At 40.1% G+C, this 13205-nt stretch overlaps 1 protein-coding gene and 1 long non-coding RNA gene across 9 annotated transcripts in view; one reads left to right on the top strand and one right to left on the bottom strand.

The window, feature by feature from the left end:
- LOC126397166 (kinase suppressor of Ras 1-like) overlaps positions 1 to 13205 on the top strand; it is a 110662-nt gene that overhangs the window by 82089 nt on the left and 15368 nt on the right. For all 8 annotated transcript variants that reach the window (XR_007570623.1, XM_050055765.1, XM_050055738.1 and 5 more), the window contains 6 exons: positions 2073 to 2220; positions 4573 to 4960; positions 6749 to 6912; positions 7971 to 8037; positions 10501 to 10584; positions 10679 to 10740. Coding sequence is in view for 7 of the 8 variants with exons in the window: in XM_050055765.1 (XP_049911722.1) it covers positions 2073 to 2220; positions 4573 to 4960; positions 6749 to 6912; positions 7971 to 8037; positions 10501 to 10584; positions 10679 to 10740 (913 nt within the window). In the remaining variant the exon portion in view is untranslated. The remainder of the gene's footprint in view (positions 1 to 2072; positions 2221 to 4572; positions 4961 to 6748; positions 6913 to 7970; positions 8038 to 10500; positions 10585 to 10678; positions 10741 to 13205) is intronic.
- On the bottom strand, positions 2121 to 13205 carry LOC126397744 (uncharacterized). Its single transcript, XR_007570708.1, has 3 exons — positions 13008 to 13205; positions 4732 to 4895; positions 2121 to 2249 (listed from the first exon to the last, which is right to left on the bottom strand). It is a non-coding gene; the product is annotated as an uncharacterized LOC126397744 (long non-coding RNA).

Raw genomic sequence — 13205 nt, 5'->3', positions numbered from 1 at the left:
AGGAGATTAAGCCAATCCTCATAGAACACAGACACAGACTCACACTCACACACACACACCAAAGGTCAACTTCACTGTGACATCATAATGTTCTTGATAAAACACCTCTCTGGTCATTATTCAGTGTCATATTTCAAGAACAGAAGGGGAAATATTTTGTCGAAAAGTTGGTGACTCTAATCTTGGGTGTCCACCTTGAAACTGTACTGATTTTATAGGTCTTCTGTGCTGTCAGGGGGAAGATGTGCATGAAGCATCCATGTTTTCACAGACATGTATGTAAACGTGTATAAAAAGTTGACTGGTGGGTGGAGGCATACAAGTTTGTGTTTTAAGCATTATTCCATTAATACTGTGCATTTGATTGTAAAATCACCACACACACACACACACACACACACACACACACACACACACACACACACACACACACACGTCAAGGCCTGAAAAAACACATACCAGTAAAATAAAAGCAGTGTAGAATAAACCTTGTTTTCACAGTTTGCCAACAGATTCCAGGAATTAGTCTTGCATCAGGTCTGCCATTTTAAAGCTTGACAAACTGACAATACACTGGTTTCTAATTTGACAGTTTAGACCTATGGGTATTTTTCCCCTCCCAAAAGCTCTTTATGGACAATCCCTTGACCCATATTTCTGGCTATTTCAGATACTGGCTTGTTCTTGCTTTTGTCTAATTTTGTCTGCAAATGGGCCGATTGTTCTTCTATGACAGCCTGCCTTTTCCTTTAATCACACTGAATAAACAAGTAAATCAGCCCATTGAAAGGTCCATGTTCTAGAGATCCAGCTGTCAGATGACTTTTCAAAGAATACCTTTCATTCTACATTTGCATAAAGTCTGTTGAAGCCTGTCCTACTGTCTACACAGTAAATTTAAATCTTCATAAGTGCTTCTGCAGACGCAGTGGATCTTGTTTCAGATATACACACTGTTCTATGGCATTTAACTGGAACATAGATGGAAACTTGGCATTCTGCTGAATTAAGATTACTTAACTTTTATGAACCAGACAAAATGAAGTTTAAATAAGCAAAAGTCAGGATATGTTATTCTAACTGCTGCATAATGTGGCCCACAGTGCACTGGAACAGGGCTTACATATGACATGAGCAAACCTCTGAAGAGAATGTCATACAGTAGAGAAACAAGACTCTTTATACTGCTAAATATATCCTTGTCCTTCCTTTTCTTGTTTTCTTTTCAAGAATGAAGTATTGGCCTGAACTTCTCCATTCTTATGCTGTTATAATGATGTCACTGTTACTCTGGTACCACACAGTCTTTTACTAACAACAACCAAAGTAAGCTCAATTGAAGAGTCAAGGGGAACCCTTTTCTAGAATTGTAAAGAATAACTGTTGCGTGTGTGTTTGTGTGCGTGTGTGTGTGTGGCCTTTGTATGTAAATGTGTACTGGCTGAACATTCATCTGTCGTGTTGAACACACTGTGTAGAGGCTATTGTGCTTCAAAATTATAGCCACCACCCCAGCAACAGAAGAATAGTTTTACCATACTTTTGTTGTAGATCCAGGCATCATGCGTTCATTGTTTAAAAACAAAACATTGTAGGCCAATGCAATAAACAATGTCAAAGTCAAATTTGTGTGTGTGAAAGAGAGAAAAAAGTTGGTATTAGATGTATGGAAGATGCAACAAAGCAGTGAGAAGTTGCTTTGTCTATGTTAAGACTGTCAGAGGTCCTGGTGTAATTCAAATGCTGATTGTTGAGGCCTCAGTTGTCTTTGCAGACTTGGTGAAAGTCTCCCTGTGCTTATTTTTGTTAATGCTATTTTCCTCTGAGTGGAATATGTCCTCATAATTAAGACTCTGACACATCTCCTAAGTTTTCATTTTGTGACTGATGCATCAGCAGATCAGCAAAGATTTAGTAAGCCGAGACTACTGTGTTTAAGACATTTATCAGGAGAAGTACAAAAAGATGGAGGATCCCAGACAAACCCCCTCACAGTAATATTCTGTATATCCTGCTGATTATTCTGAGAAATCTTCTGTCAGGTACTGAGACGTCCTCCTTGTCTCCCGCAGGCTGCAGCAGGAAAGATCTCAGTGGACGGGTTGCTGCAGATGTCCAGCTCTGAGTTGCAGGACACGATGCGACGCCTGGGCTCCAACTCAGAAGATCGTTCTCGCCTCACTGCCGCCCTCTCCTGTCTGAAGAGTGCTAATGAAACAGGTGAACCAGGAAATTGGCTGCCCTGCATTCTGTGAAGGGGTCATTCACAGGCATAGCAAAAAACAAAAACAGAAAAGCATTAAATAGTGTTTATAAGTAATTAGTAATTCATTTATTCAGTTTAATCTTTACCATGATAAATGATTATGTGATGTATTTAACAGCCATCTTGGTTTATGTTTTACACAGGGTTTCAAATGGGAATTTTCAAATATGTTAAATATAACACTTTTTGATGTTATATTTTAAATCAGTACAGGGTTACCAACCCAGTATAGCAGCTACCAGACTCTCAGAGCCCCACAGTCACTGTGTGTCATTTATAATAGGTTTTTAGTAGTCTGAGTAAGTGAAAATGATTTAAGAAATTTGCACCACTTCCATAGCACTTTTAAAATATCTGAATTTTGTTCCCCCAATGCTACAGTCTTTTACTTCAAAATTCCCTCATTGGTATTTTTTGTTCAGCACATGCGAAAAAAACAAAGCAAGTTAAGAAAACATGATCAAAGTTACAACAAAATACAGAAACACAGTGCAAATACAGAAAACACAACCAAATATAGAACAGGCACAATCATTTTTAATTACAAAACAGTTACAGTTACAATTACAAAACAATTTAATTCACTTATTCGGTTACCATGTTATCATTATTATTATTATTATTATTATTATTATTATTATTGTTTAAACATTCTTATTACATGATTCAGATAGTAAGTATAACTTTTTTGAATTGGTAATCAGCAAAAGTCTTACTACGTTAACAGATATCTGCAAAAATATCTGAATTATGCACTCAGAATGTCAAAACAAACAATCAAACAAATAAAAAAACAATAACCTCTCAGCAGGTTTGGCCATGAAATCGCCAATTACAAATGTTTACTAAAGCTTTCTTAAGAGTTGTGAGTACACCTATAACTTGTTGCCACTGGGCCAGGCCACATATTGCACTGTATAGATTTTCACATGTATGCTATGACACACCACTGTATGTACCCCTTAAATCTTGTGACACTATAAATGTAGTACAGCTCCTCAACTGTTTTTACAACTTCAAGAGCTGGATGAAACAGAATATTTTGCAACTAGATGAGTCCAGATCTAAAGTTATTTTATTGGGCTAACCTCCTTGACAGCTTCTCTATCATATATACTGGGATTTTTCTTATCTTATGTAAAAGAATCTACTTGCAGTCAAGGGGCTATATTTGACCTACCATTTGACAATCGATTATTCAGAGTGGTACAGTCCTGTCTCCTTCAGCTGAGGGCAATAACTAACATAATTTTTAACAGTTGCAGAGCTTGAGAAAAGACAGTGTCTTTTTTTCTCTCACTGGGATTGCTGTGATTCTCTTTATCAATCAATCAATCAGTTTTATTTATAAAGCCCAATATCACAAATAACAATATGCCTCAGAGGGCTTTACAGCATACTCCAACCTAAGCCATCAGTCAGCTGCTCGCCTCCAGCTGATTCAAAACACTGTTGCTAGGCTTTTAACAAACTCTGGGAAATCAGATCACATCACTTACATTCTTGCATCTTTGCACTGGCCCCATTTGAGTTTTAGCTCTCAGCTTTCCCCACAGTAAGAAAAAGCTAGTACAATACATAAAATGTTATGTGATGCATTACAATGTGTGATGCACCAGCAATAAACACTTCTATATATAAAACTACTAAACTTCTATATATAAAATTAAAAAGACCGGCGTCTCAAAGTAGTGCAGGTCAACATGCAGACCAATCAGCCACAACTGGAGTCTTGCTTAATCATCCAGCAGTAGTTAATAAAACATCACTATGTGTATCTTGCCATTTTTTGTTATTTGAAAAAACTTGCATTTCATGTCTTGTTTGTTACTTTGAAAAATGCTTACAATGTTTTTATTCCGTTTTGGTTTCATACTTGTATGCTTGTTTTTACTGTTTTGTTCTGTGTTCTACTTTCAAATTCTTGCTAGGTATTTTAGCATTTTTGCAGTTCACTCTGTTTGTTTTACTATCAAGCTCTTTGTAATTTCTTTTTAAAAAGTGCTATAAATAAAGCTATAATAAAAATAATTTTATGCTGTAATGGTACACTGACTCTATAGTTTCTATGCACATTAAAGTGTGTACTACACTTGACTATGTGAAGGAAGGTACTAAACTGTTGTAGTAAAAGTAAACTTAATTCATTTTCAGATGGGACTACATTAGATTTGAATTGATGTGCTAATTTGATGAAATTTATATTTAAACCTTCCCAACCATCTTCTTGTAATGTGTGACAACATGTACTCCATTTGTGTACTACTCTTTCATTTATCATCTTTGCTTTTTATGCTTTTGCTAAGGAGGTGACCCGAGGCCCAACTCAGGCTCCTGCAGCTCTGAGCCCCAACAGGACAGTGATGCATTCTCTCCCATTCGCCCACCCTCCAGCTCTAATAGTTCCCCCAACCCTGTGCAGCCCACCAGCACCCATGGCCGCTCCATCTCCATATCAGCTGTACCTTTTTCAGAAGAACAGAGACCTTGTATATTAACTGAGGACGCCTTCGCCCCAGAGTCAAGCACTCCTCCAGCCACTCGAGCCTCAAAGACGCGCACTGCCAAGCCCTGCCACACACCACCGGCATCTTCCCGCAAACTGCTGCAGCTCCTCCCCAACATCGCACTGACAAGAAGCAAGAGTCATGAGTCACAGCTGGCCAACCGCATTGAGGAGCCTGCTACACACAAGTGGGTTTTAGAACTGATACTGCAACTGTGTTTTTATGGTAAAGATGGTAAATCTGAGTGTGCTGTTGGAATATTTGCCTTACCTTTCAACTGCTAAACATCAAACTGAAATAACATAAGTCACTGTACAGAGTGGGGTGTAAATCACAAGTTTCATCACAATACAATGTCACATCAAGTTTTTGGACAACAATATGGTATTTCCTGATATCACAAAGTCTGCCACAGCATTATTTCAGTTCAGTTCAATTCAGGGGCCTATGAGCAGTATGAGATGAGTTAATATCCTCATTGTCTTTTTCTTGCAGCTGATGCCAAGTGTGACATTGTTTTTCTGAATGAACTTTAGCTTGGTTCCCAAAATCACACTGGGCTGGATATATCTGTGTGTAAACCCCGAGTTCAAGATGAGAGAACAGAGAGCGATTTTTATATGAAGTTACTCAAAAGTCATTCATTTTTAGACATATTTGTGGCATATCAAAAAGATAACTTAAGAATTAACACAGAGACACAGGGCCCCATTTTAAATAATGTATAGAACATGGTTTAAAGTGCATGGTGCAGGTGCATTTAGAACGTGTCCAACTCCATTTTGCTAGTTAAAATAATCATAATCTGGGTGCAAAGTAAGTCACAGGGTGCAAAGAGGTTGTATTTAGGCCCTTAATTAATCATAGGTGTGTTATGGGTGTAACGGCAGAGTGTCATCTCATTACCTTTAAAAGCCAGGTATGCCTGTACTGCTATTTATATGGTGGATTTGCCAAATTGAAGAAGCAAGCAGTTTTCTGCTGAGAGTAATGTAGTAATAGCAGTGATGTCACTGCAGCAAAAACTGTGGGATATTTGAGCAACAAAACTAAAAACTGTAGTTATAAACTTGACAGAGAAAATGGAACTAAACTTTTAGCTTCTGAAATAATCAATGAAGTTATGCTGCTCCTCGTGTAAATGCACACAGATAGTTGGACAGCAGCTCTGCAGCTCTGCTCTGATCTCTGCTACTTATACATACCTGTGTGTGCAACAGGTTTGTGTATGCACCCTCCTACGTAGACACCTCTCTGACTTCAGAACAGGTTTTTGTTGGTCAATGGCACAATCACGTTCGGCTGCCTCGAAATAGCAATATGCCAACAATGCACCCGACCACACCACATTTTAAGACCTACAAACCCATGGGCCCACAGATGGCCACAGAAACCTTTGCTACTGACAAAACGTGGGCTGTGAAAATGACAACTGTGATAGTGTGAAACTAGCAGTAATGCTTTGTGTTGGAATTAACACAGGGGCCCACAGTGTCTTACAGTGTCATCATCAGCCTAAAATGTCAGCTTTGCACATAAGCTATTTTATGATATAACAGGCAAATTCCCAATTAATTTACAAAGTGGCAGTCATGCTCCCTGGTGGATTAAAACTTTTGATTTTAATTGAGTTCATGGCCTTCCATTTTCCTTCAGGAAAAACTTTACATTCTAGCCCCACAACTGGTAAAACTGCAAATAACAAAATTGTCATTAAGTTGTGGGTACTGTCCAACACAGTTTCCAAGGTCAGGGCTCTGAATTAATGTAGTTTGGCACTTTCACATATACAAATGAAAGAAGACAAATCAAAACCATATCTATTCCTGACTGTTACACTATGGTTTACCTGCTACCAATGACATAACAGTTCTTTTTTTCAGCACTTTGCACTGTGCAGCTGAGCTGTCACCGCATGACAGGTTGAAGTGAACTGCTGTATACAGTAGCTGTAAGCTGCTCTCTCTCCTTGCAGAACCTGTAAGAAGAACAAAGTGCTGGGTGCAATTCATATCAATGGCTGTGGGTACAGTCCTGAGGACTCAGCGCTGCGCTCTCCCCTGCTGTCCGCCCGAACACCTGGCCCTGTCCCAGCCTCAGCCCCATACATGATGCCTGCCACACCCAGCCTTCTGGAGAGTAAGTGCCCATAACAGATACCTGCCTGGATTCCTGCTCTCATTGGGCCTCATTCACTAATATGTGCGTGGAAATGTTCTTAATTCGCGCACAAAATAAGTGCGTACACAAAATCACCGTGGGATTCATGACACCTGCGCACTGCCACGCCCCCATTTCTCCATATAAGGAAACTGCTTGCCTAGAGTTGATTCATGAATGAAGGAAGTGGTTACGCGAGGAGAGAAGTAGTAAACTCGCGTGTGTGGGCATGTATGTTATTATAGCGCACCTCTTGAGGGGTTTCAGGGTTTGCGTATGGTGTCATCAGCCATGTTTTAAGGCCATATCCCCGGTCAGATCATCTGCACGTTGATGGAGTGATAGTTTTTTCTGTTCATGTATTGCATTGAGTCAATCGATGGAGCTTTGATGCGCACGTGGGTACTGTCTGTTGCGCCAATTTGGCATTCCAGCTATGCCATGGAACCCCCTCTTCACATCGGTCTGATATATGTTCATCATATGGGAATTTGATATATTCAGGCAATAGCCTTAGACTCGCATAGTTGCAGTAGCACATGCCTTGGCAATCGGAAACGCCTGATAAGCCATTCATCATTTTCCTGGAACATGTTGTGTCGGTCCCTGAATACGCGCTCTCTCCTCAGGGCACGGGCTGCAATATCCTCTAGCAAGGCTAGATATGCCATCTTAACACTTGCTCAGGTGAATCAGAATCGTTTATATACCCTGCATGCCCTTTAACATGCTACCAATTAACCAATTGCCTTTGGCCACAGATGCGTAATTTCATGGCAGAAGAAACTGTTGGGAGTGGGTGATCATTATGGTGGTCTGAGGCAGTTCTAAATTTGTTCGCAGAGTAAGAACAAATTCTGGTAAGAAAATATTGATGAATCCCGGATTTGTGCGTCAAACGTTAAGCACAGCTTTGTGCATACACACACAGTTTGTGAATGAGGCCCATTGTCCTTTGGTGCCTCTGTGATTCTCTTTCATTTTCCCATTTTCTCTTATTGTGTTTTTGACATACTATGTTCTAATGTTCTTCACAGGTGTGACCATGCACAGGAGTTCCCCTCAGACAATAAGGAGAGACATTGGCCTGGCTGTAACACACAGGTCAGTTACTGTCACCCCTATACCCCTCCTGTCTAGTTTAGAATAAAAGATTTCACAGGAAAATGTTAAAGTCCATGCACACACTGCTGTGGACATTTTGGTTATTTTGTCACAACATTTTTATTGAGTGTGGCCTGTGAGAGAAACGTTATACTTAAATTGATGTAGTGGTAATTCTGAATTGTTGGGCAGAGACGAGCGTGTAGGTTTCGTTTTAAAACTGGGGAGCTCCCCTTTAATGGTTCTTTAATGGTTTTTCAAAGATTTAATACTTTTTTAATAGTTTAGGTCAGTGTTTGAGATGAAAGAAAAGACCAGTTTTTTGCATGCTTCTACAAACAAACACGTTCACATACTGTTGTGGAATTTTTCCAGCTGACTGACATTCCAGTGTCATCACTGTGGTTTCCTGTGAATTCCCTGTGCGAGTGTGACTGGAATAGACAGTGTGACTCTGAGAGGAGTCAATCCAAATTCACACTGAGCCCTCTGATGTAAACCACTGTGGAACCAGTGCATCTGTGAGGAGAAGGAATTTGAACAATGTGGAGCATTCAGTCTGTTTATCTTACTGACAGCGAGTGATTTACTATGAATCTGTCCTCAGCAGCTGCCTGCATTATGTAGGGGATTTGAATTGCATATTGTGGCCTTTTTTTCCCAGAAACCCACTGTAAATTTCCTGGTTATATTTCCCTTATCCTAAATGTGACCCAGCTTAAGTTAAGCAGAATGACAATGTTGTGTTTTGTGACCTTCACACAGTAAAAGACAACAACTAGCAGAGCTACATAAAGCTGATGTCCGTCAGCCTGTTTGTGCCAACAGCTGCTGTCGGGCAGGTTGACATTAGATTAGTATGATTAATTAAACCTACATTCTTTGAGTTTTATCCACTGGAGGTGGTGGAAACAAGGTTTAAACACAACACTAGTATTATTTTCACCATTTAAATAGATGTGACAGCAGACAGCTGCTTATTAACACATCCCACAACATTATCATTATCTCTCCTTTCAGTCTTCATCAGCTCCTGAGAGAAACATCTGGCTCTTAGCTGCTCAACTGCAGGTCAACATGGTGGAGCAGTCTCTATCTGTGTCTGTCTGTTTCAGGGTGCTGTCTGTTGACTAAGCAATGAATCCACTTGTTTCAGCTCTACTGGACACATCGGGTTGGGAGTGAGTTACTGCCCCCAGCAGGAGTTCAACTGTCTTGTGGTCTTGTTAACGAGTGAGGGTAGAATGGATTGTGAGATGTATCGGCGGTTTGGCAAGGCGTCTACTGTGATGTAGGTGCTGCGCTGGACTGTCATAGTGAAGAGAGATGAACCAGAGGGCAAAGCTTTTGATTTACTGGTCCATCTATGTCCCAACCCTAGCCTGTGGTCATGAGCTATGGGTAATGATCGTAAGAATGAGATTGTGGATACAATCGGCCAGAATGAGTTTCCTGCAAAGGGTGGCTGGGCTCAGCCTTAGAGATAGGGTAAGGTGCTCGGAGTAGAGCTGTTGCTCCTTTGTGTCAAACAGGGCCAGTTGAGACGGTTTGGGCATCTGATCAGGATCCTGGGCGCCTCCCGTTAGAGATGTTCCAGGCATGTCAAACTGGTGGGAGGCCCCAGGGCAGACCCAGAGCATGCTGGAGTGATAATGAATGATATTTTGTCTGGCCTGGGAACACCCAGAGATCCCCCAGCAGGAGCTTGAAATTATTGCAAGGGAGAGCAGCATCTGGAGTACTTTGCTCAGCTTGTTGCCCCCACGACCTGGCCTCGGATAAACAGTTGAAAATGGATGGATGGATGGATGGGGGGGCAAACTTGGGTCAGAGCCAACTTCAGATTCTAGTGGAGCTCATGCCGTAGACACTCTCATCATGATGGAAAGTAAGTTAATGAAACCCGGGAAAAACGTCCAGATAGGCGATAAAGGACTCAAAAATAAATGGCGTTGAGCATGGGTAGAAGAGATAAGCAACCCATTCCTCATCCCCCAATTGCCTCAGAGGTCAGTGGTCAGGACCTCACAAAATATGTTGTATTATGACAATTATGACAAAATCTAACACATTTTATATCCAAAAGGCCAAAGGTCGACTTCACTGTGACATCATAATGTTCTGGATTAAACACCTTTCTGGCCATTATTCAGTGTCATATCTCAGGAACAGAAGGGAAAATATTTTGGCAAAAAGTTGGTGACTCTAATCTTGGGTGTCCACCTTGAAACTGTACTGATTTTATAGATTTTCTGTGCTGTCGTGGGGAAGATGGAAGCCAAGTCCCAACAGACTGAGCTACTGCTGCCCCAAAGATTTTCAGTCTCGTCATGTAAAGTACTTAGATACTAAATTCAGTTCTACAGTCACTGAATTTCAGGGCATTAGATGAATTGATCCAAATGAAATGTTAGAAGATAATGTCATTATGATAAAGAAATGTTTTTTTTTCTTTCTTTTTAGGTTCTCGACCAAGTCCTGGCTCTCCCAGACATGCCAAGTGTGTCACAAGAGCATGATGTTTGGTGTCAAGTGCAAACACTGCAAGTAAGAGACTGTAAATATAACCTCCCCACTGTATTTGAATATAGCACTACTTGTTGTGGTCTCATTAGGGTATGTCATATCTATCTGTTCACAGGTTAAAGTGCCACAACAAATGTACCAAAGATGCTCCCTCATGTAGGATATCATTTCTCACATGTAAGCAACGCTCAACATCATTTCTTTTCTTTCACTCATCCTTTTTTTAAATTGAATTGCCAGGATGTTGCCCTGTGTTGTGCGCACCTTAAAGATAAGAGCCCAGAGTGCACTCCTGGTGACTTGCAGTGTAAAGACATCTGGTTGTCTATAAAACCTCATGATTTTTAGATAATTACCTTTTTCTCAACTGCATTTCAGTGAAAATATATTCAACATGCAACAGGTTCTACAGGATCTCCTGGACATATTCAGGCCTGTATATACATCAAAATGATACAAATGGGTTTACAAGTAAGAAGCCACCACAGTGATGGCAGCTCATTTTTCTGTGGTTGAAGGCGAAGGACAGAACACAGACTAGTTTGTTTTATCAGTGTCTTTTTATTTCAACAGCATTGTGTTGAATTGGTCACCATTAGGATACAGGATCTAGCTTCTCCTGTAGCAGAACATGTTTTAGAATACAGCTGCCACAATATTTCTAGTCTACACTCCCAAGGCAGGGAGAAAGTGCATTGCAAAAGGCAAGGTTGCAATCTGAATCAATTGCTTTTGCAACATGATGCAATTTGATACATAATAACGGTTAAACTTGACTTGAAAGGAAACACTAATTGGTGACAACCAATTAGTGTTTCCTTTCAAGTCAAGTTTAACTGTTATTATTTATCCATCCATCCATTTTCTCACCGCCTATCCTCTTGAAGGTCGCGGGGGGGACTGGAGCCTATCCCAGATGACATTGGGCGAGAGGCAGGGTACACCAGACTATCACAGGGCTGACACATAGAGACAGACAACCATTCACACTCAAGTTCACACCTACAGACAATTTAGAGTCACCTATTAACCTATCCCCAACCTGCATGTCTTTGGACTGTGGGAGGAAGCCGGAGTACCCAGAGAAAACCCACACTGACACGGGGAGAACATGCAAACTCTGCACAGAAGGGCTCCCTCCTGGGATCAAACCAGGAACCCTCTTGCTCTGAGGCGACAGTGCCTGTTATTATTTAGTTTTACATTTAAACACATTAATCCAGAAAAAAAATCTAATTCTAAAATGATTTCAAAAATATTGTGTTATTATTTAGTTTTGACACAATGTGTTTGAAATTATTTTAGAATTAGATTTTTTTCTGGATTAATGTGTTTAAATGTAACCACAAGATGGTGCCCTAACATGAGAATCAGGCATGCGTGACAGCACAGGTAATACACCAAGGATGTGATTATCATATTATCAGATTATCAGGATGCCTTGTTAAATTTTGACATGTTTGGAAATGTATAAAAAGTGATTTGTCACCAGTTGCCTTGTCTGACCCTGATGGAGACACATGTAGCAGCTTAAACAGAAATAAAGGGGGCATTTCCACTGATGATTTGAATCATCTGCATTTCATGGGCACAGTATGAAATTCCCTCTTTGTGTTTTTCCACAGTGTTTGTGTGCTTAGCTGTGGTAGTAACATACACAAAAAGGAAATGTACTGAAATGATAGTAACTTTGTTTTTTTGTGTGTGTTTTTTTGGTCTAAGTCAGACTGCTGAAGCCTCATACAACTTCATATACACTTTGTGTTTTTTGCACAAACTTGTCACTAAGAGTGGAAGTGCATTAAGAAGGGATCTTGCAGTGACCAGTCGCTTCCAGCATGATTACAGGAAGTGACACTTGTTTCAGTGTACATAGGGTGCACTCTTTCACTCTGCTGTTTCTCTGGCATAATGTATACAAGAATATTCTAACCACCAGTAAATGAAAAGTTAAGTTCTCAGCTGTGAATAAATATGTTTGATTGAACACAACTGTTATGTATAAATAAAGTCATGTTGTGCATTTTTGCCAAACAACCCCATCATGGGGGTTGGTTGGCACGATGTTAAAATGTTACACTTGCAAAATGAAGTAACCAATAGAAACTATTTGAACAGTTAATTATAATAAGAACCAGAAAACATGAACATTCAGTAGAATATTTCTCCATTTTTAAAGCCAAACAACCTGTCTTCAGTCTGGAGGGGCAGAGTCAACTATTGTCAAATGTAACATTAAAGCGTTAAAGCCTGTGTCTGTGCTGTGACAACCTCTCTGTGTTTTTAGCCACAACATAGATTTTTAACAGAGTTTCACCAGACCTCTGGGTAAGGTTGACCTAGTGGGTACAAAATAGCTAAAGTTAGCTAACGTTAGCTAGTAATGTTAGCCAGACAGCAGTGCATCCATGAACAGAAAATTATACTCAAACACATTTACTCACCCGACCAAAAACAAGCAAGAAGTCTGTTCAGTCATGGACCAAAATGCACATAAAATCGTGATAGTCCTTTTGTACGACGATAGTGTCTAGGAAAAATCTCTTTTCTTCATTTTGTATGGATCACATCCAACAAAAGTTTCAATATTCTGATGATACTGGCTGCCTGCAGGTTCATCCAGCTCTTTAATGTTTTCACCT

The sequence above is a fragment of the Epinephelus moara genome, chromosome 2 (assembly GCF_006386435.1).
Source record: "Epinephelus moara isolate mb chromosome 2, YSFRI_EMoa_1.0, whole genome shotgun sequence".
NCBI lineage: Eukaryota > Metazoa > Chordata > Actinopteri > Perciformes > Serranidae > Epinephelus > Epinephelus moara.
The sequence above is the reverse complement of the archived record's forward strand: the minus strand, read 5'-3'. Positions and strand labels throughout refer to the sequence as shown.